General features: G+C 34.4%; 1 protein-coding gene across 1 annotated transcript in view; it reads right to left on the bottom strand.

Moving 5' to 3' along the window:
• Nucleotides 1-25,581, bottom strand: part of LOC129461778 (ankyrin repeat domain-containing protein 36B-like) — a 107,551-nt gene that overhangs the window by 9,040 nt on the left and 72,930 nt on the right. The window contains 10 exon segments of the mRNA XM_063616643.1: nucleotides 1,791-1,892; nucleotides 7,161-7,190; nucleotides 7,690-7,755; nucleotides 7,757-7,784; nucleotides 8,123-8,193; nucleotides 9,713-9,865; nucleotides 11,274-12,191; nucleotides 13,319-13,502; nucleotides 15,935-16,148; nucleotides 23,702-23,843. Of these exon segments, the coding sequence (XP_063472713.1) occupies nucleotides 7,167-7,190; nucleotides 7,690-7,755; nucleotides 7,757-7,784; nucleotides 8,123-8,193; nucleotides 9,713-9,865; nucleotides 11,274-12,191; nucleotides 13,319-13,502; nucleotides 15,935-16,148; nucleotides 23,702-23,843 (1,800 nt within the window). The 3' untranslated portion in view covers nucleotides 1,791-1,892; nucleotides 7,161-7,166.

Below are 25,581 nucleotides of genomic sequence, written 5' to 3'. Positions count from 1 at the left end.
ATATATATGCACTCAAGGTCAGAAGACCTAAATTCATAAAGCAATTATTAAATAATCTGATGAGAAAAATATACTGCAATACTATAATAGTAGGAGACCTCAATACCCCAATTTCAACAATGAAAAGATCATTTAGAAAGACAATAAATTAAGAAACATTATATTTGAATTACACTTTGGAGCAACTGGATCTAACAGACACACCCAGAACATCCTATCCAACAGCAGAAGTGTGCATGTTCTTCTGAAATGTGGGTGGACCATTCTCCAGTATATATCATATGTTAGGCCACAAAACAGATCTTAACAAATATTAGAGAATTGAATTATAGAAAGAAAATTTTTGGGTCCCAAGGGCATAAAGCTAGAAATCAGTAACAGAAGAAATCTTGAAAAATACATAAAATGGCAAAATTTAACATATTCATAAATGGCCCATGAGTTACAGAAAAAATAAAAAACATATTTTAAGACACACAAAAGTGAAAACACAACATACCAAAACTTATAGAATGCAGTTAAATCAATCATTATACCTCAATGAACTAGATGAGAAACAAAGCCAAGAACTAGCAGAAATAAGAAAATAGCAAATATTAAAGTGGAAATAAAGAAAATAGATATGAGAAACCCAACGGAAAGAATTAATACTGAATTTTTTTAAGGCGATAAACAAAATCAACCAATCTGTATCTAGACTAACTAGAAAAAAGACTATTCCAACAAATAAGATCAGAAATGAAATAGGAGAAATTACAAGTTTTAACTCTAAAATACAAAGGATTACAATTGTTCACATAATGAACATTTGTATGCCAACAACTCGGATAACACAGAAGAAATAAAAACATTTCCACAAATATACAACTTACTAAGACTGAATCAAGAAGAAACAGAAAATCTGAATGGACTATTTTTCTTTATTATTTAATAAAGAAATTGAAGCAGAATTTTTTTTTTTTGAAGCGTAGTTTCGCTTTTGTTGCCCAGGGTGGAATGCAATGGCACAATCTTGGCTAACTGCAGCCTCTGCCTCCCAGGTTCAAGCAATTCTCCTACCTCAGCCTCCCAAGTAGCTGGGATTACAGGCACCCACCACCACGCCCAGCTGATTTTTTGTATTTTTAGTAGAGACAGGGTTTCACTATGTCGGCCAGGCTGGTCTCGAACTCCAGACCTCAGGCAATCCACCTGCCTCAGCCTCCCAAAGTGCTAGGATTACAGGTGTGAGCCACCACGCCCAGCCTGAAGCAGAAATTAAAAGCCTTCCATGAAAGAAAAGCATAGGACCAGAAGGCTTCACTGCTAAATTCTGACAAACCTTTAAAGAACTAATACTAATTATTCTCAAACTCTTTCAAAAAAGTGAAATAGAGGAAATACTTCCAAACTCATTTTATTAGGCTACCATCATTCTGATACCAAAGACAGACGAGGACACTACAAGAGACGAAAATACTAGGCCAATGTCAGTAATGAACCCTGATGCAAAAATCTTCAACAAAATATTAGAAACCAAATTTAAGAATATATGAATGGAATCATTCACCATGATCAAGTGGGATTTATCTTTTGGATGCTAGGTGGCTTCAACATATGCATATGAATACATGTGATAAAATGCATGAACAAAGTCAAAGACAAAAATCATATGATTCTCTCAATACATGCAGAAAAAGCACATGACAAAATTTAAAACCCTTTCATGATGAAAGCTCTCAACAAATTAAGTGTAGAGAAAATGTATCTCAACACAAAAAAGAACCATGTATGACAAGCTCTTAGCTAACCTTATTCTCAACAGTGAAAAGTTGAAAGCTTTTCTCCATGTTCAGGGACAAGACAATGATGACCACTCTCACCACTTCTTTTCATCGTTAGCAGTGGAATTCCTAGGCAGAACAATTAGACAAGAAAAGAAAATAAAAGCATCCTACTCAGAAAAAAAACAAGCGAAATTATCTCTAATTGCAGACAACATGATCCTGTATACAGAAAACCCTAAATATTCCACCAAAAACTGTTAGAACTGATGCATGAATTCAATAAGGTTTCAGGATATAAAATAAACTAACAAAGATCAGAAGTGTTTCTGTATACAAATAACAAACTACCTGAAGAAATTAAAAAAAAATCCCAAGTACAATAGCAACACAAATTAAATACTTAGGTGTAAATTTAAGCAAAAAATTAAAAGTCCTGTATATGAAAAACTATAAAACACCAATGAACAAACATTTAAAAACACAAGTAAATGAAAAAAAAATTCATGCTTGTGGATGGGATGAATTAATATTGTGAAAATGAACAAAATACCAAAAGCAACATATTTGATGCAATCACTATCAAAATTCCAACGCCATTCTTTTACAGAAATGGAAAAAAAATCTTGACATTTGTATTGAACAGACCTAAAATAGACAAAATAATCTTGAGCAAAAAGAACAAAGCTAGAGACAGCATGCTACCTAATTTTATTACATATTGTAAAACAATTGTAATCCAAATAGCATGGTAGTGGCATATAAATGGACAAATTGGCTAAACAAAATGGAAAACCCAGAAATAAACCCACACACAGTCAACTTATTTTTGACAAAGGTGCCAAGGACATACAATGGTTAAAGGATAGTCTGTTCTACAAATGGTGTTGAGAAAACTGAATATCCATCCACAGGAACAATAAAGTTAGTCCCTTAACTTACACCACATACTAATATCAACTCCAAATGAAGATTTAAATAGAAGGCCTGAACTGTAAAATTACTAGAAGAAAACATAGAGTTAAAGCTCCACAACACTGGTCTCAGCAATACTGTTTTTGATGTAACCCTGATAGCAGTCAACAAAAACAGAAATAGACAAATTTGTTGTGGCTTAGTTTTGAATTTCTGGTCATTTACTCAATCTGGTCATTACTTTCCCACACTTCATGGTTACAAGTACCAGCCACGAGGTGGATCCACCTTCCTACTGCAGTATCTGAAAATCACTGTCTGTTCTATCCTCTGCCTGACCCTCTCTGGCATTCTTGGGATCTACATTTTGAAGGAAATGTAATGCTCTGGAATCCTAGGCATATATGAACCAGAAACATGCATGCAGACTCTACTTACAGACAGCAACATAGTTGGAAATATAGTAATCACAATTGGATAGGAACAAATATTTTATATCTGTTTCTTACAGATCTGGATTCCACTAAAATGGATTCATGGGTGTCAGGGCATTAGGGGTGTGGACTGATAACAAACCTCTCCCTTTTCAGTGCCAAACCAACTTAGAAATAAAAACAAGAGGTCAGATCAATATCCAAATACATTATTCCTTGTAAAGCTGATTTAGAAACTATGGCTTAATGTTGACCAAAAAAGACTTCTAATATTTTCCCCTAGCCTTGACTTTAGAACCTGAACAAAAAAAAGTTCATCTGAAGAACAGTTACCCACCCAGTGTAGGGAGGGTCTTCGCCTGCCTTCCACTTCTCCTGTTCAGAATCCAGAGGAGAAAGAGAGACTAGATGTACTCATTGATCACTGAGTAAGTTTGCCTTACTAATAGGCAAACGTGGACCAATGGATTTGATGGGACCAATGGATAAGATTCCCCATCCACCAAATAAGTCACATCTTCTCCTGGCTCTGGGAATGAGACAGATAAAGGTGAAGAGTTGGCAGTGTTTCTACTCAATATTTGTGAGAAGACCGAAGGTGTTGTCAATGGGTAGACAGAGATGGAATGAGGTGGGAAAGTTTTACTCATTACCAACTTCTTTTCATTCACGTAGTATATGCTGAAGGTAGCCGCTGGAAGAATTGACTTCTGGAAAGACGATTCCCCTCACAATTGCTTGATCTTGAGTATTTTTATTTTTGTGTTAAAGAACTGATGTTGGTTTGTGTACACTGAAATAATGGGGGGAAGCTCTGTATGGAAGGAAAAGAAAGTTTCCTTTCTTCTCTAGAGCCTTCTGTTCAGGTTATCTGAGTCTCCTTATTCGTGGGATGAGTGTCCACAACAAACTCCACAATCCTGTGTCTGATCATTGAAGGTATATATCAGAGTGACACTTGGAAGCATGGTATAAAGAGGAAATATGCATTTGTCAAATGAAAAATTAAAGTGTAAAAAAAGAGTTTAAAAGGGAAAAACAGAATGAGAAGGGCAGGGACTTGATTAGAATTTTGTCAACTGGGACAAACATTGCAGTTTTAGACAAATATTTGCCATCTTTGTAGTGGAAGACTTTGACATGTAAGTTCTAGATTATACTTTCATTTATAAATAACTGTGTAGCTTAATGAGATGGCCCATTCGTATCTTAGGCCATCTATTGAAGGTTTACTAAATTCTTCCAAGGCATGTGAGTCAGTGCTCCTAAGCAAAGCAGTGACAAATCTGCTTTTCCCTGGTTTCCCAAACTGTGTAAAACCTTATTAAAGAATTCCTGAACAATATAAAGTTCCCTCAGCAAGACAGAACTTCCCAAGCTCTTGTCTCAGGAGAGAATGTGGATTATAGAAAGATTGTGGGTGTCAGTGGAGTGGGAAGTTATTTAGGTAATAAGATTTTCAGGCTCGGTGCAGTGGCTCACGCCTGTAATCTCAGCACTTTGGGTGGCCAAGGCGAGCAGATCACAAGGTCAGGAGATGGAGACCATCCTGGCTAACACGAAGAAACCCCATCTCTACTAAAAATACAAAAAAAACTAGCCAGATGCCTGTAGTCGCAGCTACTCAGGAGGCTGAGGCAGGAGAATTGCATGAACCCAGAAGGCGGAGCTTGCAGTGAGCCAAGATCGCGCCACTGCACTCCAGCCTGGGCGACAGAGCCAGACTCCATCTCAAAAAAAATAATAATAGAAAAATAAAAAGTTAAAGAGGCCAAGAAACATCATTTAAAACACGATATAAATTTTCATCAGACATAAAAGATACAAAAATATTTTCATTTAATAAACATCTTTGCATGTCACACATTTAATGGGAAACAAAATATCATGTCAACAGCCTAGTAATACAATTTTATTATCTTTTAGATTTTTTTGTCAGCACGTATTCTGTTTTGTTTTGCGTTTGAGATGGAGTCACTCTGTCGCTCAGGGTGGATGGAGTGCAGTGGCACGATCTTGGCTCACTGAAACCTCTGCCTCCCGGGTTCAAGTGATTCTCCCACCTCAGCCTCCCGAGTAGCTGAGACTACAGGCATGCACCACCACACCCAGCTAATTTTTGTATTTTTAGTAGAGACAGGATTTCACCATATTGGCCAGGCTGGTCTTGAACTCCTGACCTCAAGTGATCCACCCGCACTGGCCTCCCAAAGTGCTGAGAATACAGGCATGAGCCACTGCAGCCAGCCAGCACATATTCTTGTTATGCTTTTAAAACTAGTTATTGATTTAGATTTTACTCATTAGTAGATTCTAGTGCAGAAGCTGTAGAGCAGCAGTCCCCAGCCTTTTTGGCACCAGGCACCAGTTTTGTGAAAGATAATTTTTCCACAGATGGGGGTTTGGGGATGGTTTCAGGATGATGATTCAAGCGTATTACATCTATTGTGCACTTTATTTTTATTATTACTATATTGTAATACATAATGAAATAATTACACAACTCATCATAATGTAGAATCAATGGGAGTCCTGAGCTTGTTTTTCTGTAACTAGATGATCCCATCGTGAAGAGATAGGAGACAGTGACACATCATCAGGCATTAGAGTCTCATAAGGAGCATGTGACCTAGATCCCTTGAACGTGCAGTTCACAATAGGATTTTCACGCCTATGAGAATCTAATGCCTTTGCTGATCTGACAGGAGGCAGAGCTCAGGTGATAATGTGAGCAACGGGGAGTGGCTGGAAATACAGATGAAGCTTCACTCGCTTGCCTGCCACTCACCTCCTGCTGTGCAGCCTGGTTCCTAAGAGGTCATGGACCTGTCTGTGGCCTGGGGGTTGGAGACCCCTGCTATAGAGGATTCAGATTTAAATTCAGAAGTTAGAATGAAAAAGAATTATATTCTTTATCTAAATGATTTCACAGTTAGCTAAGAGAAAGTCAGTATAAGTTGAAAAGTTTATCAGTGTTAATAAGAATGAAAAATATGTACAATATGCAATTACTATTAAATATAATTTGCCCATAGTTGCACACTGAATTCATTATCATGGCAGTTAGGTATCAGAGCTTCTGGTTTCTCACTCTTCATTCATGTATTCAGCAACCATGTGCTAAGGTACTAGGACAAGCACTGGAATAACAAGATAAAGATACGGTCCACCCCTCAACAACTGTATGCTATAATCTGAAAAAACAAAGAGGCAATTCCCATACAGAGTCATACATACAATGACAGGCATAAGAGAGCACTTATTGGAAGACATAGACGGGATACTAGCTCAGGTTTGTGTCAATATTGTAGGCTTTTTGGTAGAGGCAATTCATAGGTTGATATCTGAAGGGGAAGGAAAACACACGTAGGATAGAGGGAAGAAGTAAATGCAAAGAGCTGGAGGTGAAGACGATCACTGTGGAGCTCCATGTAGTCTAGTTTGGCTGGATGCTAGAACAAAGGGGCAGAGTATGGTAAGTGGTGAAAGATAAGGCTGAATAACCTGACAAGAACCACACTGATGTGAGAGTTTTGATTCCATGCTAAGGAATTTTCAACTTTTCCCAGGGGCAAAAGTAAACCAATGACAAAGTCAATGACTAGAGATTTAAAATGTCACTGGTCAAGTGACTGCTTGTGACCTGTAGTTGCTTAACTAATTATTATCACATGAGTGTGGGGTCTGTTAGCCTTAAATCACTACCTTAACCTTGAGAAGTTGATGATGCCTTTGTTTTCTGAGAACAGTTTCAGTGTGCAGGCTGACAGTTCTATAGGGGTGGCAGAAGAACAGTGGAGGGCCAGAAAAAAAGGGATACACAGACTTCTTGTGATTTTTTTAAAGCTATGGAACATGATGAATTAACAAAGCATAAGTATACTCTTCACTATGAATGTTTATGTTTTCACATCTTTCACTAGATGTAAGAAAAAATATTTAATGTAGCATTTATTAACCAAGCAATTGAGAGGAATACCGTTCACTACTTAGAGTTTATTTCAGAAATCAATGATTTGAATTTAATTCATAAATTTTGGCAACATACCTTCATCTAGCTCTTGAACACCTGCCGCATCTGAAATAAATTCAATATTACTTATAATGTTTCAGTCAACCAAGAGACATTATCATGTAAACCCACTGTAAGTCAAGGAGCATCTGTACTGTAGATTGATCATCCCTAATCTAAAAATCTGAAATCCAAAATGCTCTACAATCTGAAACTTTTTGAGCACGGACATGACACCACAACTGCAACGTTCCACACCTGACCTCATGTGACAGGCTCTGGTGAAAACAGTAAAAACTTTGTTATCTGCAAAAAATTACTGTAAAACATTGTAGAGAATTACCTTCAGGCTATGTGCATAAGGTATATATGAAACATAAATTAATTTCATGTTTACACTCAGGTACCATCCCCAAGATATTTCATTAGGTATATACAAATATTCCAAAATCTGAAAAAAAATCTACTTTTGGTCCCAAGCATTTTGGACAAAGGATATTTAACCCGTCCTACTGGAAAAATAAAATTCCTTTTCAGTATGACAGAAATTAAGAGATCAGCTTACCAAACTTAAATGCTGCAGGATTTTCTCAAGCCGCTCAATTTGGTCATCCTGTTTTTTTAATAGTTTTTCTCATCATGGCATTTTCTACTTCAAGCCTAAAATGTGCATTTTAAAATAATTACTCTCACACATCATTTTTTTTAAATCATGTAAATTCTAAACAAACTTCTGAAGGTATAATTACACAAATTCTTAGCGATAGCAAAAGTAGATGATCGGGCTACTGTGTCATTTTTCTACCTGTGTTTTGTTGATAATACGCAAAATTTAGGAATAATGTAGAAAAATGATGTATTTCAATATAGCTTACAGATGAAACTTTTTTGGCTTCACAAAGACATACTTATTATCATAACTGATACAATTTTCATACTATAGTGCTCTTTTGCTTTATAAATACTCAAGTTATTTTGTGTGCTGCTTCAAATTTTACTTTTGTGCGTCGCCTTCCATCTCCTCAGTACATCTTATAGTAGCTATAAGTTGATCCCGTATTTCTTCAAACTAAAACAAAGAATTAAAAAAAATTACATTTGGAAATGACCTAAATGTTCACCAGTAGATGAATGAATCAACAAAATATATATAAAATATTTTAGACTATCACAATCTTTTTTTATTTAAAAAAGGTCATAATCTAGGAGAAATCATCTCATTACCTGTTTTTTGTAATTAATTTTAGTGGGACACTGCTATACCCCTTCAATCTGCATATTGTTCATGGCTACTTTTGTGCTATAACAGCAGGGCTGAGTTATTGCAACAAGGATCGTATGGCTCACAAAGCCTTAAATAATACTATCTGATCCTTTACAGAAAAGCTCACGGACCCCTGATCTAGGACTAAAACACAACATTTTTCTTGCTTTTGAATTACATTTTATCAGTTAAATACTCAAACTCACAAACTGGTAAAATGTGGAAAGATAAAGGCTTACCTCATGCTAAGCATTTATATTTTGAATTCCAAACACTACCACATCAACTATAATTTTATTTTTTGTATGTATGCATTTAGTTTTATTATAGCAAAGCAGCTTGCACATTTTTAAATATTTAAAACTAAGCGTCATCTTTCCTTTCTAGGGAAACAACAAGAAAATTTAAAAACAAGCAGGAACAAAATTAAAATGGACAAAGTCAGTTCCAAATAAGATCCTACAGGATCTTATTGACTCTCCCATTGAATAGCAGGACTCAAGTCATCATTAGGAGAGAAGTAATTTAAAAGCATCATCTTAAACTGCAAAGATGTCCATTAAACATGCCAAAGGAGAAGCCTTGTTGTCTAAATGCCCACTTAACCAACCCAAACATCTCAAATCCATCCTTTGCTGATCTTCTATAACCCCCTTTTTAGTTTAGCTTTTTCTATAAATAAGAGAAAATAGATACATGGTGGCAAATGCTAACTGTCCATATTCATATAGAGACAGAGTGTGCTCTCTGAGCCCAATAGAAAGAGAGTAAGGATTTTCATCGAAATAAAAATTTATTCAGTAAAATGGCCTTTCTGAACAAGTTAACCTGAAATCTATGAAATAAGTATACACAGAATCTTTATACATTCAGAAAAGTAGAGACTAAAAATAAGATAATTTTCTGAAACATTCCATTAGACATTATCCTCTGAATTAATCTAGCTTGCCTCACCATGCCAATAGAGAAATCATTAAAAATAGACTGTTTAACAGGAAAAAAAACTCTCTCAACTTCTGTGAGAAAGGATGCATAACTGTCAACTTTCCTAAGGTTAAATATTTAAGAAAAAAATATATGTATAGAAAATGGCAGAATGAAAGCCAGAGATTAAGATATAGGTGTGTTATAATAAAATTTTAATAAAATTAATAAGGAAAATACAAAAGAAAGCCATCCACTATAAAATTTTAATAAAATTAATTATAACAAAAATACAAAAGAAAGCCATCCACTAAAATTAGTACCCCAAAACACTTTATATTAGTTAACTAGCTACAGATTAACAGTTGTTGGCGTGCAAAGTTTCATACATCATACATACTTGAGTTCTCATCTGGCCTAATTTCTTCCTTGAATCCTGCATCTCATTTTCTAAATAGATGCAGTGACGCGATGAAGCATCCAGCAAAGCTTCTGTTGCTGACTGTTTGTTTAAGATATCATCTCGTTTTTGTTGAAGCTGTCTCACAGCTACCTGATAAGACGTTATTTTTGTTACTGATTTTACAAATCACCTTATTATTAAACCATTAATAACATTTAACTCTAAAGCATACACTTTGAAAAATATCACCACACAGACCGATTCACCTTCTTTTCCTCATGCGTACACATCCCTGTGTATTACTGAATCCAGTTAAGGATACAGAAGGTGTTATCTTCCTGCCAAACTGGTATTGTTATTCACACAACATATTCAGCCCACTAGTCATTCCTCCCCTGATCAATCTGCAATGCTTAAAAACCTTCTGAAGTCTCAAAAAGAAATGAGTATGTGGGTGAGACTGATGGTAGGAAATTACACATTGTGGAATGATTTCCCTCTTTTTTTTTATTAGAAACTCAAATCAACCTCAGAGTTCCTCACATTAAATCATCTGCTTAAATCCTTCCAATAGACGTCTATCTCAGAAGAAAAGTAAAATTCCAGTGGCCTTAGATGCTCTAAGTAACCTGCCCTCCACCTCCTGCCCTGACTCAGCTGCTATATTTCTCCTCCCTACTCACTCCATTCCTACTCTACGTGAATCCTGCCACTCCTCGTTAGTCTGAAATCCTCCTTAGTCTGAAAATGGGGATCCAGTGTCAAACTAATAAATCACAGATAGCTATGCCTCTCTTTGTCCTGGACAAAGTTATATCCAAATGATAGTAATTGAGCCTTGAAATAAAAATTATGAGCAAATTTTTTATTTAAAAACTGAAAGTAAATTATAAATGCCAGTGGGAAGATTAAATCAAAGATGATTTGGCTAAAATTTGCTGCATTTTCCCCATATTATAAGTAAAATTAGATGCCTTTAAAGAATAGAATGATCATATCTATACATAATTTGAGATTGAAATAGTTTCAGATTTAAGTCAAACTGACATGAAGAAAAACAAAATTTTACCAACTAAGACATACTTAAAGCTACTGGAGAAAAGTAATTATGAAATAGGGAATACACTTCAGTTCATCTAGGAAATCTGGAATTAACTGTCAAAGTACCCCACTTAATTGAATCAATTTCAAAATACCATTTTAGGTATGAGCATTTCCATATATCTGATTTATCATGGTCTTAAAATGTTGCAACATAAATACATTAAAATTATTATTTCAGCAGTATAAGACTACATTATTAATATTAGTCTATATTAACATTTTATAACTTAAAATTTTATAAGTGACACATTGACTTTAATCAGAGGAAAGCATCTCTCAGTTCTAACTTTGACTTGCTGGAAACAAGGAATGTTTCTAAGCTGATATAGCAGATATATTTATCATATGTATCCTTTTTTATATTCAACTAGATCCAACATTCAGCTGTAACCAAATATTACTTTAAATTTTACTTCAGGAAGTTTGAAAAATACTTATTTTTCTTGATACTTACTTCTCTTTCTGCTTTCTCTTTTTCATATTGGCATTCTTGTTCTTTCAAATGATTCAATTCATTGACCAACATTTTATTGTCTTCTTCTAGTAAAAGACGGCGCTTTCTGCACTCAGCTCGAAGGTTTTGTACTCTAGCATCACCTCTGGCTTGAATGTTAAGTATTGCTTTTTCTCGATTGTCAGCTTTGTTGCGAGCATCATCCAGTTGCTGTTGAAGCAACATATTTTGTTTTTTTAGTTGACAAAACCTTTCCTGCTTTTCTATGCATTTTTCCATTGTATCGTATCCACTTTTGTACATTTTTTCAATGTCCTTCATTAGACTCTGTTTTTGCCTTAGCTCACTTTGCACGTGTTCAAAAACCAAAGCCTTTTCTTTCAGAGCCTCTCTTGTGTAATGGAGCTCAGTTTTGAGGACTCTGGACTTACTCTCAGCTTTAGAAATTTGCTGAGAAAGAATCAGAACGCAAGAATTAAAATTGTCCAGTGAATGACACCATTTATCTACTGTGCCCTGGAAAGCAAGCTCTTGGTCTCTTTTTGATGAGTGACTTTGATCACGATCACATAGGGCAGCATTTGGTCTACAACGGTATGATTGCATTTCTGTTTCCAGTCTTTGCCTGCTCTCTCTTTGCTTCTCCAGATTGGAACGGAGTGTTGTGTTTTCATCTGTCAGAGCAGCAAGCTGTCCACTATAACAGCCTATTGTTTTTGCTAATGTTTCCTCACTCCGTTTTACAGCCTTTTGAAGGTCTTCATGCTTTCTTTTCACAATTTCAAAGTCTTTTAAGTATTTCTTTTCCAGGTTTTGGTTTTTTATTGTGTCTATATCCAGCCTGAGCCTGGCAATTTCATCTTGCATCAAGCGGTTTTCATGCAGCAGGTCTTCTTCTTTTTCATCAGCTTCAGAAATCTAAGTAAAACAAAGAAAACTTGTAACTAGTATCCAACAGGATAACATATTGTGATTGCTTCTGAAATTAAATAATAACCTGTACATTTATACAATGAGAGGTTGCCATAACTGGATATCTAACTGGGAAAAAAGAAGTTGAGTCAAAACCTCAAACCTCATACAGCATAAATTCCCCAAAGTTCAAAAGTTTATTTGAAGACAGTGAATCCATGAAAGCAAAAAAGAAACCATTAGATAATTTTTTTTTAATTCAGGATTTAAAAAAGCTTTTAATGAATTAAAACAAATTGCAAGGCATAAAGAATTAATAACTATGACCACATTAAAAAATTGGGTTTACACTCTAACATCTAAACTATACCTCTCCCTATAGTGAGAGCATTAGCTTGGCAGGTATTTGGACAGATGAATGACATTTTCCAAATTCTTTAAGTTCCCTTTTTCTAAAATATTGTATAGATATTCTACTTTTCTAATATTGTTATGGTCAGTTTTAAGAATGACATTTATTGATAAATGATAAGTCTAGGCATTGTACTAAGCAGTTTTACATGCACAAATCAATGAACTCATTTAGTTATAATTCTATAGCAAAAGGTTAAAAATATAAGCAAGCTGCAGGATTTTTCCCAGCTTTTCTGACTCTACTCCTAGTGCTCTTCCACCAAATCTGTAACTTCTGTGAGGTAGATATATACATACAAAAATAGTCTTTTATTTCAAGACACCAAAAGTCAAGCAAATTAAATTTATAAAGCTCTTCTTAGAAAATCATGAGATTATTTGCTATTGTGATAACATTTATTTCTTTTCCATAACATTTGAAATGTAATTAACAGGAAATAGGGAAAATATGCTGAACTATGTCACTAGGAACAAAACAGTTACAATATCATTAAGTATATATTATAGAATAGCATTGTTTTCAAAAGGCCTTTGAACTAAAATAAAGTATTTCAAGATTTATTACAAATAATTGTAGCTATAAATGCCATGATTCATTTTTAAGATGAAATAAAATTTGGGGATTGTTTAGGCCTAAATAATATACATTAAATGAAAGAGATATTATAAGTAATATTAATAAGAGTAGAAATATGAAGTTTTACCAAACATTAATTTACCTGATTTGAATTATTTCCTCCTGTCTTCAATTCCACCTCTGCTGATTTGATAGCCAGTTTCATTTGTTTTGTCACATCAGCTTCCATCCTATATTGCTCTTCTGTTATTCTTAATTTTTCCCTAACTTTTTGGTGCAACTCTTCAACATTTCTTCTTTTCTTTTTTTCTTGCTGTATGGCAAATCTGTAAATATACTTATCTTAGAATTTATCTTATCAGTGAGGACTAAGCTCTAATTTTTTATCTTGCCCAAATTCCTACCTAAGGGATCCAGGGAGTCATGCCCTACAAACCATGGATTCTCATCAGAAGGGTTTTATTTGACCCTGTATATTGTGACTTGCGTTTCAATCTGACTCTGGCATAACATTATGAGACAAGGAAGAAAATATTTAATCCAAAATATATTTCCTTGCCATGACTTGAAACTGGACTGCAAAGTCTCTTGTGGGAAAAATCCACATTCTATAGAGAACCCCCTTTCCCCTTTGTTTTCCTTCCTTTCTATGCAGATCCAGGGGATAATCAGCTAAGAGCCAGGCACCCTTTTGGGTCCGACAAGAAACATTTTACAACCTGCTCTCTCTGAAGTCTGCTGAGAGATTCCTCTGCACAATGAAACTTGGTCCCCACAATCATTTATCTTAACCTGAACATTTCTTTCCATTAATCCCAGCTCTTCAAATAAACTCAACCAATTGTCAACCAGAAAATGTTTAAATTTACCTATAGCCTGGCAGCCCCAGCTTTGAGTTGGCCTGACTTTCTGAACCAAACCAATGTATTTCTTAAATGTATTTGATTGATGTCTCATGCCTCTCTAAAATGAATAAAACCAAGCTGTGCCCGGACCACCTTGGGCACGTGTTCTCAGGACCTCCAGAGGGCTGTGTGGGGGGCCACGGTCACTCATATTTGGCTCAGAATAAATCTCTTCAAATATCTTACGGAGTTTGACTCTCTTTGTTGATATTAGAAAATAAAACATTCATACGTTGGTTTATTATCCTAATAAAGTTTCTATGTTCTTAAATACTATTTTTCTTTCTAGTTCTCATGTTTTTAATTTCTCACCTCAATCTCATCCAAAGGACATGCATAAGTTGAAATGTATTGATAAAAGAACATCCTGCATAAGTTTCTGTTACTAGTAACTCTAGCAAATATTATGAAAAAGGATGTTGAAAATTATTCAGTAAAGTTACAAGATAAAAATTATCTTTCCTTCACACCGTAATTACTCCTCAATTAGGATGAATCATTTAGAGTTAATTAACATAAAGTTACTTTTTATAAACAAGTTGATACATTCACTAGAAATACATTTTCATCTTCATGAAATATTCATTTCAAGTATCCCTAAACATAATTTACATTGTAAGATAGCATTTTCGATGTCTTTATGAAACATGTATCAGCAGATTACTGTAATCCAAGACTAGGTTAAGAATGTAATATGTTACCCTACACTTTTTAAGATTGTTTTTTGGGTAACACTTTCAGTCTATCCTGTTGATTAGTATGTATTTCATAACCAACTTTAAAATCTGTTTTGGCAGCCTGGGGGACAGAGCCAGACTCTGACTCAAAAAAAAAAAAAAAAAAAAAATCTGTTTTGGAACAACACAAGATCTAATATTTAATTAAACAATAAAGAATAATATATGTCTTCAGCATAAAACTGAATTAATTTTATCTACATAGCAGAGACAGAGATGTTGAATAAGCTAATCAGTAATCACTTTCCATTTTACTTTTTATTCCCTGCATATTAAGAATAAAACTGGATAATTTTTTTTTTTTTTTGAGAGGGAGTCTCATACTATCACTGGGCTGGAGTGCAATGGTACAATCTCGGCTCACTGCAACCTCTGCCTCCCAGGTTCACGTGATTCTCCTGCCTCAGCCTCCTGAGTAGCTGGGATTACAGGTGCAACCACCACACCTGGCTAATTTTTTGTATTTTTAGTAGAGATAGCATTTCACTATGTTGGGCAGACTGGTCTTGAACTCCTGACCTCGTGATCTGCCCACCTCAGCCTACCAAAGTGCTGGGATTACAGGCATGAGCCACTGCACCCGGCTGATAATTTTTTAAATAATTATTCTGGGTAAAGAAAAATATCTGTTTCATACTCTGTTGGTTGAATTATAAATTAATATAAACATTCTTAAGAACAATTTAGAAATATCGATCAAAGATCTAAAACAGATCTAAAAAAGTTTCTATACTTTAACCAGAAGAATTTATCCAAAGTAAATAATTAGAAATGTAGAAAACTATGTGTATATAAAAGATGTTCCTTGTAGCATTATTACAAAAACTTTTTAAAACCTAAAATTCAATTCATCAATTAAATAATGAGATTTCCAAAGGGTAAAATTCTGTACAGCCATTAAAACTATGATTTAAAAGAATACGCATTTAATTATTAGAAAAATATTCACAATTAAGAACTTGTGATATTATATCCAATAATTTCACACTCCATAAGATTAAGAAGCTTTCTTCCCTGTTAAATCCTAGAAGGAAAGTTCGCAATTACAAAACTTCTCCTTATATGTCTTTAATATAAAACAAATAGTTCAAACGTTTATTTAAAACTAGGTCATACCTGAAACTACAGAGTTCTTTTTCCAATTCAATTCCTTCATGCTCTAACTGCAATTTTGTTTCTTCTTTTTCAGATAGTCGCTTTTGTAGTACACGAGCCTTATTTTTCATTTTTTGAATTTTTACTCTAAGTTGCTCACAGTGGTTATCTTTAAGTTCGATTGATCTTTTACATAAACAAAATGTATTTTTAATTTTCAATAGGCGAACACAATCTGTAACCAGGAAAAAACAAAGTAGAGATAAAATACATGAGTAGATTTTTGGATATAAAGGACCGTGCATTTTTAACATGTATTCATTCATACATTGAACAAGTATGTACATATTGAGTGCCTACAAGGTGGAAGATACTATAGTAAGCTCTGCAGATAAGACAACACCTCTGCTATTGTTTTAGCTTAAAGTATGGTGAAGAACAAAGATAAAAAGGTGACAGTTATAAACTCAGATAGGTCCTGTAAAAAAAAAAAAAAACCATAGTTATATGATTGTATAAGATAATTTGATCTATACTTCACCCAGGGAAGATTTCCCTGAGGAAGAGATGCTACACTGAGAAATGAAGGATGAGAAAGAAGCAGTTAAGCAAAGAGGAAAGCAAAGCACTCTGGCCAGTTTGCAGCATGTGCTGTGCTGAAGCTCTGCTGCAATCTGTTACTAGCTCTGATGGAGTAACAGATACTGATTTTTTGCCTTATCTGAATGAATAAAAAACAAAACAGACAAAATATATTAAACAATGATTTTCAACACAGTGGACTTCAGGCAATGAAGATGGTAGGTGATCACTGAAAGACAGAAAACAAATATAGCATGCCTTACAAATGTCCCAGCTCTTTTGACAGAGTTTTGACAGAGGTTCAAGGCCATGACAAAGGGAGAAAATCTGACATAGAGCTGGGGTGATGAAGCTGAGAGGCTAGTAAAACCCAAGCAGATAGAGATCACAGGACAGAAAACCGGAGAGAAAAAAGCAGTATAGGAAACAAATCCTGGAGATGTACAGAGATTCCCTCTTGGGTATTTAGTGGAGTAGTGAAAAGGGCTTGTGTGCTAGGAAACTTCCTAAGAACAACGGAAAATAAAATAAAAAACAGTTAAAGAAAATTAGCAGAAACTATGTCTAGGGTTCACACAATGACTGGAAGATGGTCCATTCCCATGAGCCAGGCCAAAATACCACATACTTCACAGGACAATCAATATTCAGAAAGGTCTTGCCTCAGGAGTGAGGAATTACCCCAAATCTAAAAGCAAGAATGGAAAGATTATAAGTAAATCTCTGTACTCCAAATAAAACTCAAGACAATAAGTGGAGTCAGGGAAGGTTTTTAAAAAAAAAATCAAAAAACTTGTAGAGATGCAAATTACATTGTCAGAAGTAAAAACTATAGTGGATGGAAATAAACACAAATTAGAGATAACAAAGGAAAAATTCCTAAATTTGACACGATAAACTGCAAGAAACTTTCAAGCAGCTAATAGGTAACTCCCCAAATAAAAAAGGAGACAGAAAAAAAATTCAAGAAAATATGGCCAAAAATATTCTAACCTTAATACAAACCATAATCCCACAGATTCAGGAAGGAAGTGTCTGGGACAGAAAAAAATGAAAATGTATCATCGTCATTTTTTATACCATCTATGATGTATAATATTACTGAAGGTGAACTGTGATAAGTTAAAATTATATACTAAAAATCCTAAACACTAAGATAGCAAAACAGTTATTTCTAATAAACCCAAAAATATATATAAAATTGAATCATAAAAAACAGTTGACTAATCTAAAAGAAAGCAGGAAAAGAAGGAGAACAAAGAACAGTTGGGACTAATAGCAATCAAACAGCTACTAGACAAACATAACTATATCAGTAATCACATTATAAATGACACTTGTCTAAGAACCTCAACTATAATACAGACTGTCAGGCTCAGCAAGAAAGCAAGACCCAACTACAGGCTGCCTATAAGAAATGCACTTGAAATGTAAAGACACAAATTGGTTGTAAGGATAGAAAAAGATACATGCTAACAGTTGCCAAAGGCAGCTGAGCAGGAGTGGCTGTATTAATACCAAAGTAGATTTCATCGCAAAAAATAAATCCAGCAATAAATAACAAAAGGTCATGTTACAATAGTAAAAGGTTCAGTTAATCAACAAAACATAACAATCCTAAGTCTTTATGCCCCTAATAAAAAACTAGCCTCACAATATATGAGACCAAAGTGGATAGAACTACAAAAAGAAACAATTTCTAAGTAATCTGAGGTTTCAATACCCTTTACTCAATAAGTGATAGAACAAGAAGGCAGAAAATCAGCGAGAATAGACTTGAACAACACTATGCTTTTCAAGTACCCAAGGAACACTTACCAAAATAGACCATATTTTAGGGCATACAACAACTCTCAATTAAAGGATTGAGTCAGAAGGATTTAAGTCATACAAAGTATGTGCCCTGACCACAAATCAATCAGATTAAAGACCAATAACAAAAATAACTCTGGGAAATACTCAAATATTTGGAAACTAAGTAGCACACATCTAAATAACCCTGGGTCAAACAGGTAATGAAAATAGAAATAGAAATTAGAAAATATTCTGAACTGAATAAAAATTTGTCAACCAGAATTTGTGGAATGCAGCTACAGCTGTACTTGAACACAAATTTTTAGCACTGCCAAATGTCTATATTAGAAGAGTCTTAAATCAATGACCTTGACTTCTACCTTAAGCAACTAGACAAAAGAAGAGTGAATTAAACCCAAAGCAAGCAGAGGAAAGGAAATAATAAACATCTGCTGTGGTCTGAATGTTTGTCTTCCCCAAAATTTATATGCTGAAAGCCAATCACAGATGTGACGGTATTAGGAGGGGGGATTTTTATTATTATTATTATTATACTTTAAGTTTTAGGGTACATGTGCACAATGTGCAGGTTTGTTACATATGTATCCATGTGCCATGTTGGTGTGCTGCACCCATTAACTTATCATTTAGCATTAGGTATATCTCCTAATGCTGTCCCTCCCCCTTCCCCCCACCCCACAACAGTCCCCAGTGTGTGATGTTCAGGAGGGGGGATTTTTACAGGTAGTTGGTCATGATAGCCAAGCCCTCATGAATGGGATTAGTGCTTAGTGCTCTTATACAACAGACCCCAGATCTCCTTCGCCCCTTCTGCCAAGTGAGGGCGCAGAGAAAAAGAATTCATTCATGAACAAGGACATGTTCCCTAACCATACACCAAACACGACACCATCTGGATCTTGGACTTTGCTGACCCCACGACTGCGAGAAATCAACTTCCATTGTTTGAACCAGTCTATGGTATTTTGTTATACTGTTGGTTCCAGAAGAAACAATAGAAAAAAATCAACAACACAAAACACCTTGAGGAGATCAATAAATGTGAAAAAGATCCATTTAGCCAGGCTGCTCAGAAAAAAAGAAACAATACAAATTACTAATTTCAGAAATAAACAATGTGACATTATTATAGATTCTACAGATACTAAAAATATAACAAGATATTATAATTTCTATGTAAGTAAACATGACAACTTAGATAAAATTAACAAATTCCTTTAAAAATGAAAATTAGCAAATCTCGATCAAGAAGCAATAGATAATGTGAATTGCCCTATATCTACAAAAGACAGTTAAGTTATAGTTAAAAACCTTCCTAAAAGAAAACTCCAGACCCAGCTAGCTATGCTGGCGAATTCTACAAAACATTTCTGGAAGAAAATAATACAATTATACATAAACTCTCCCAAAAGAAACAGAAAGAAGGAGTATATCTCAACTCAGTCTGTAATGTTAGCTTTACCCTGAACCAAAACCAGAAAATATTACCAACAAGAAAGTTCCCTCATGAGCACGAATGTAAAAATTCAACCAATTTGTGATGCAACGAAGGTATCCTCCAATAGCGGAGTGAATAAAGTGTGGTTACACAGCCATACAGTGGAATATCACTCTACACATAAAGAAATGAGCAATCAATTCATGAAAATATGTGAAGGAACCTTAAATGCATATTACCAAGTGACATAAGCTAATCTGAAAAGACTACTTACTGTATGATTCCAACTATATGATCAGGAAAAGGCAAAACTATGGATAAAGTAAAAGGGTGCCAAAGGGTAAGAGACAGCAGGAAAAGATACATAGGCAGAGCACAGAGGATTCTTAGGGAAGTCAAAATAATTTATATAACGTGGATACATGTCATTGTACATTTGTCCAAATCCATACACGTACAGTACCAAGAGTGAACCCCAATGCAAATTATGGGCTTTGGGTGATTGTGATGTGTCAATTTAGGCTCATCTATCATAGCAACTACCACTATGGTGGTGAAGGATACTGGTAATGAAGGAGGCTAAACATGTCTTGGGTTGGGGGTATACAAAAAATATCTGAACCTCCCTCTCAATTTTGACAGGAACATAAAACTGGTCTAAAAAATAAAAGTCTTTATAATAAATTCTAAATGAGACTTTAGTAAATTGTATCCAACAGTATAATAAAAAGGTAATACATCATAAACAAATGGGGTTTATTCCAGAAATGGAAGGTTGGCTTACCATTGAAACATCATCATTATTTACCATAAAGTGAACTAAAAGAGAAGACCCATAGGATCATCCCAACAGATACAGGCATCTGATAAAATTTACTCCTGATGTTTCAAAGAGAAACACTCTTAGCAACATAAGAATCCAAGGGAAGTTCTTCAGCATGATAAACAACATCTATGATGAATCTACAGCTAACATGCATCATAGTGAAAAACTGAATGCATTTCCTATAAGATGAGGAAGAACATGGGAATGTCTGCTTTCACTACTTGTTTGTTGCATTGTTCTAAAGATTCTAGTTAATGCAGTCAGGCAAGAAAAAGAAAAAAGAGGCATCCAAGTTTAAAAAAAGAAATAAAATTGTCTTTATACACAACCATCACCATACAATAGGTATGGGTAAACCCCAACCTGTGGGCCAGCTTCTTGTCTGATAAGCTTTTATTGGAACACAGCTGTGTTCATTAATTTATGGATGATCTATGGCTGCTCTCACACTAAAATGGCAGAGTTTATCAGCTGCAAAAGAGACCCTTTTGCCACAAGTCTAAAATATTCACTATCCTTAGTAAGAGGGTAGTTTGAGAAAGAAAGGTTTAACAACCTTTGGTCTATGAAGAAAATCTGATCAAATCTACCAACAATGTGCCAGAACTAATAAGTGAGTTTAACAAGATTGAAGGATACAAATTCAATATAGAAAAATTAACTGTATTTCTATATGCTAGCAATAAACAATCAAATGAAAATTTTAAAACTATCATTTTCTATAGTTTTATAAAAATGTATATTTGGATTAGCAATGCTCAACCTGTATAAAGAAAGTCAAATACATCTACACTAACTAAACTATCATTTACAACTTCATCAAAAATGAAATACAGATAAATCTGATAACATATGAAAACACCTATAAACTACAAACTACAAAATACTACTGAGAAAATTAAATATTACCTCTATAAAAGCAGACATACACTTTATTGAGTAGATTCAGTATTAAGATGTCAATTCTCCCCAAATTAATCTATAAATATGACACAATCCCAACTTAATTTCCAACAAGCAAGCAGTCTTTATATTATTGAGAAGCTGATTCTAAAGTTTATGTGAAAATGCAAAGGATCTAGCATAGTCAAAACAGAACAAAGAACAAAATTGGAGGATTCATTTCAAGAATTACTATAAATCAATAGTAACCAAAACAGTGTGCCATAGGTACAGGCTGAGTATCCCTTATTCAAATGCTTCAGACTAGTAGTTTTTCAGATTTTGGATTTTGGAATATTTGCATATACATGATGAGATATCTTGGGGATAGGACCCAAGTATAAACACAAAATACATTTATTTTTCATATTTACCTTATACACAAAGACTGAAGGTAATTTTAAACAATACTTTTAATAATTGGGGCATGAAACAATGTTTGTATACATGAGGTCGGATGTAGAATTTTTCCACTGTGGTGTCTACGTTGGCAATCAAAAAGTTTGGGGTTTTAGAGTATTTCAGATTTGGGATATTTAAATGAGCAATGCTCAACCTGTATAAAGAAAGTCAAATACAGACAATCCCCAATTTAAGGCGGTTTGACTTATTGACTTTACAGTGGGTTTACTGAAGTATTAAATTGCTTTTGACTCAAACACTGGGTTTCCCACAATTTGGGGAGCATCTGCAAATTAATAAAATTCAATAGACAGTCCAGAAATAAATAACACATATGCAACCAGCTTATGACTGACAAAGGCAGGATGGCAATGCAGTGGAGAAAGGACAGCCTTTTCAACATGTGGTGTTGGAATAATTGGCTGTCCACATCCAAAAAGTGAACTTGAATCCATACCTCACCTCACTCCATATACAAAAGGAAACTCAAAATGGAGCACAGATTTAAATGTAAGATCCAAATCTATAAAATTTCTAGAACAAAGTATAGGAAAAATCTTTGTGACCTTGTGCTAGGCAAACATTTTTTACATATGACACAAAATGCAAAATCTGTAATTCAACAATTAAATTGGACTTCATTACGATTAAAATCTTCTGCTCTTCAAAAGATACTACAAAGCAAGTGAAAAGTCAACCCAAAAACTGGCAAAAATACCCTTGTAAAAAAGTAGCTAAAAAGTAATAGTATCCAAATACACACAGAATTAATAAAACTCAACAAGTAAGAAAATATCAACCTACTTTTTTAAATGGCAAAAGATTTGAAAAGACAGTTCAACAAAGAAGATGCACAGACGGCAGATAAACACATGGAAAGATGCTCAACATTTTAGTCATTAGGACTGTGTACATTAAACCCACAATAATATACATAATACACCCATCAGAATGACTAAAATTAAAAAAAAATAAACACAGCCGTAGTGTGACAACATAGCAATTGGAATGGTCATTTACTGCTGATGAGAATAGAAAATAGTACAAATATTTTGGAAAACCATTTAGCAGCTTTTAAAAACAGGAATATAAAGGGCCATGAGGAGACGTTAGTGGGTGATGGATATATGTTGACTATCTCGATGACAGTAATAGTTTCACATGTGTATACATCTGTTAAAACTTAGCAAATGGTAACTTTTACATGTGTGCACTTTATCGCATATCAATTATACCACACTAAAGCTACTGATTGTAGGAGCAAACACCTAAGGCACTGGCTGTGGCACAGAGAAGGGTAGGCAATAAAGCTCAAGGACTGAGATCCATACCTTATAGCAATAAATGGCAGCTGGGTTTTCAGCAAGCACGTTAACATGATCAGGTGTGATTTTTTACATCTATATAGTTATGATTGCAGAACAGGCCGTGGTTTTGGAAGGTGGAATAGTAGGAAAGACAGTTAGAAGGTTATCACAGTATTTCAGGTGGGAGGAAATGGTAACCTGACCATGGGTAAATGGGTAATGGCATAGAAGAGAAGCAGAGTAAACAAACACATTGGGTGTGCCATTCACACTGAGAAAAGTACAGTGAAATGATCATAGCTCTTTGGCTGAGAAGGTACAAGATACAGTTGTTTTCATTCTATTTTAACATAAGGCATGTTTCTGAGATGAACATTCTTGTAACATATCAGTACTCTATGGTACAGTGCTAAGCAATGTGTGCATACATTGCTATAGGATTTTTAAAACGCCTTATATTTATGCATTGGTCCTACCTTTACACTTCATTTCATGTTGATCAATGAGTAATATGACTTTCTTACAATTAGAGCAAAGCAAATCATCATCCTCTGAGGCTATTTGACATGACTGAATTATGTCATCAAGGTCATCCCTAGAATGTATTTGGTTTTTCACCTACAAAATAAATAACACTGTTTCAAAATGTGCCCAAAATATTTATAGCATATACTAAATGTACAGAAGTGGGAATTGCCCATCTGTTTATACGAGCACAAACACAGGTACTTGTTCTGTACTTTTTTTTAAGCAATTTCCTTTATGTTGACTCTAGTTAAGAAGACCACATGGTCTATGGATAAATTAGTTTCCCAGTTCCTATGCCATTTAGAAAACTGACAGAGAGACTTGGGTTAATTAAGGAACAAAGATTAAGAGAATGTCTTCCTGAGCTTGAATTATTTTAATTGCAAAAACAATCCATTTATACATACAATTATGTATTTAGATAACCCCATTTTACACAAGAGATTTTCATAAGTAAAAAATTCAAATGGATCAAATAATTGGTGAAGAGAAAAATCAGAGTAGCAGCAAGTGACCCTCTAAGTCTTTTTGAAGTTGAACTTTCTCCAAAGCCAGGAACTCTACTTTACTTGTAATATGCTAACCTCATTCTTAAATCTTTGCATATATCACTTAATTCCACTTCTAGACATACTGCTGATGTTCTGTCATCATGTGGTGGAGAATAATGCACATTTTCTAATTCAAGTTTTATGCTTTCATACTTATTTGCACTACAGTTGTCATATAACAGCTTCTGGAACACATTCTGTATTGGTTTTGTACTGTGGTGTTTTAACAACAGAAACACCATAATTTTTTTTTTTTAATCACATGCTTCATTTCTTTGGAGCAGGTAAGCCACATATCTAAAAGGCTTTTTGAATCACTAAATTGAGGCATATGTCCAATGTTTAATTTCCAATTAGTGGTGTTTTGGTTTTTTGTCATTTGCCTAACAACCTATTTGTCTTCTTTTATTTCAACCATAACTACTTCTGGGTTTCTTGCTTTCGTACTTTATGTATCATTATAAAAATTTTCCTTGTCTGGGTTAAAAACATGTTCAGTATCTGGTTTGTTGTCATTTTCACAGTCTACTTTATTTCTATTTAAATAAAGCTCCGAAGGTGACTGGCAAGCATATTCTGGGGACCCAGAGTATGAATGAGATAGAAAGGCATTTTTGAGACTGGGTTATTTTTGTTCAGGAAATATCTGGACTACTAGAGAGACAGACATGCCAGATGCATCACTTTCCTGACAATCAGGTGAATCATTTGCCAAATTAGAGGGTATTTACTTAAGTTTGTTCTTCCTGTAGAATTATTATGTAGTTGCTCTTCCTTAATACAAGCAGTTTTGTAATTTTCGCAAATTTCACCAAAACTGCTTTAACTTTTTTGTGATGAATTTTAAAGTTTTTTTACCCTAATTTGTCTTGTTTGATCCACATTCTCTCATATTTTTGTGCACATGTAAGTCCTGCATATATAAAGAGGTCCTTTCTATCACAACACTTTTTCACTACTAGTTGTTGAGACATTTTTGCACATGCAAAAGTGGAAGATAAATTTGCTAGTTTTGTTTCTCAGATGTCTTTTCTGTCAGAGTACACGTTTTAAAAATAACTTTATCCTTAAATAATGAAGTGTAAAAAGAGAAAAATTAAAAAATAATTAAAGTTTAATATTAAACTTCTTAATCTATGTTTACCTACTCCCAAATCACTGGATTGTAACTAAGAAGTGAAAAATAATTTGCATTAGCCTAAAATAAGTGAAAAACATAAACCACGAAACTTTAATTTGTCACTGTTTGTTTGGACTAAACTTGACTAATTCATTAT

Source organism: Symphalangus syndactylus, chromosome 14 (assembly GCF_028878055.3).
Source record: "Symphalangus syndactylus isolate Jambi chromosome 14, NHGRI_mSymSyn1-v2.1_pri, whole genome shotgun sequence".
In the NCBI taxonomy this organism is placed as follows: domain Eukaryota; kingdom Metazoa; phylum Chordata; class Mammalia; order Primates; family Hylobatidae; genus Symphalangus; species Symphalangus syndactylus.
Note: the sequence above shows the minus strand (reverse complement) of the source record. Positions and strands in the feature narration are given on the sequence as shown.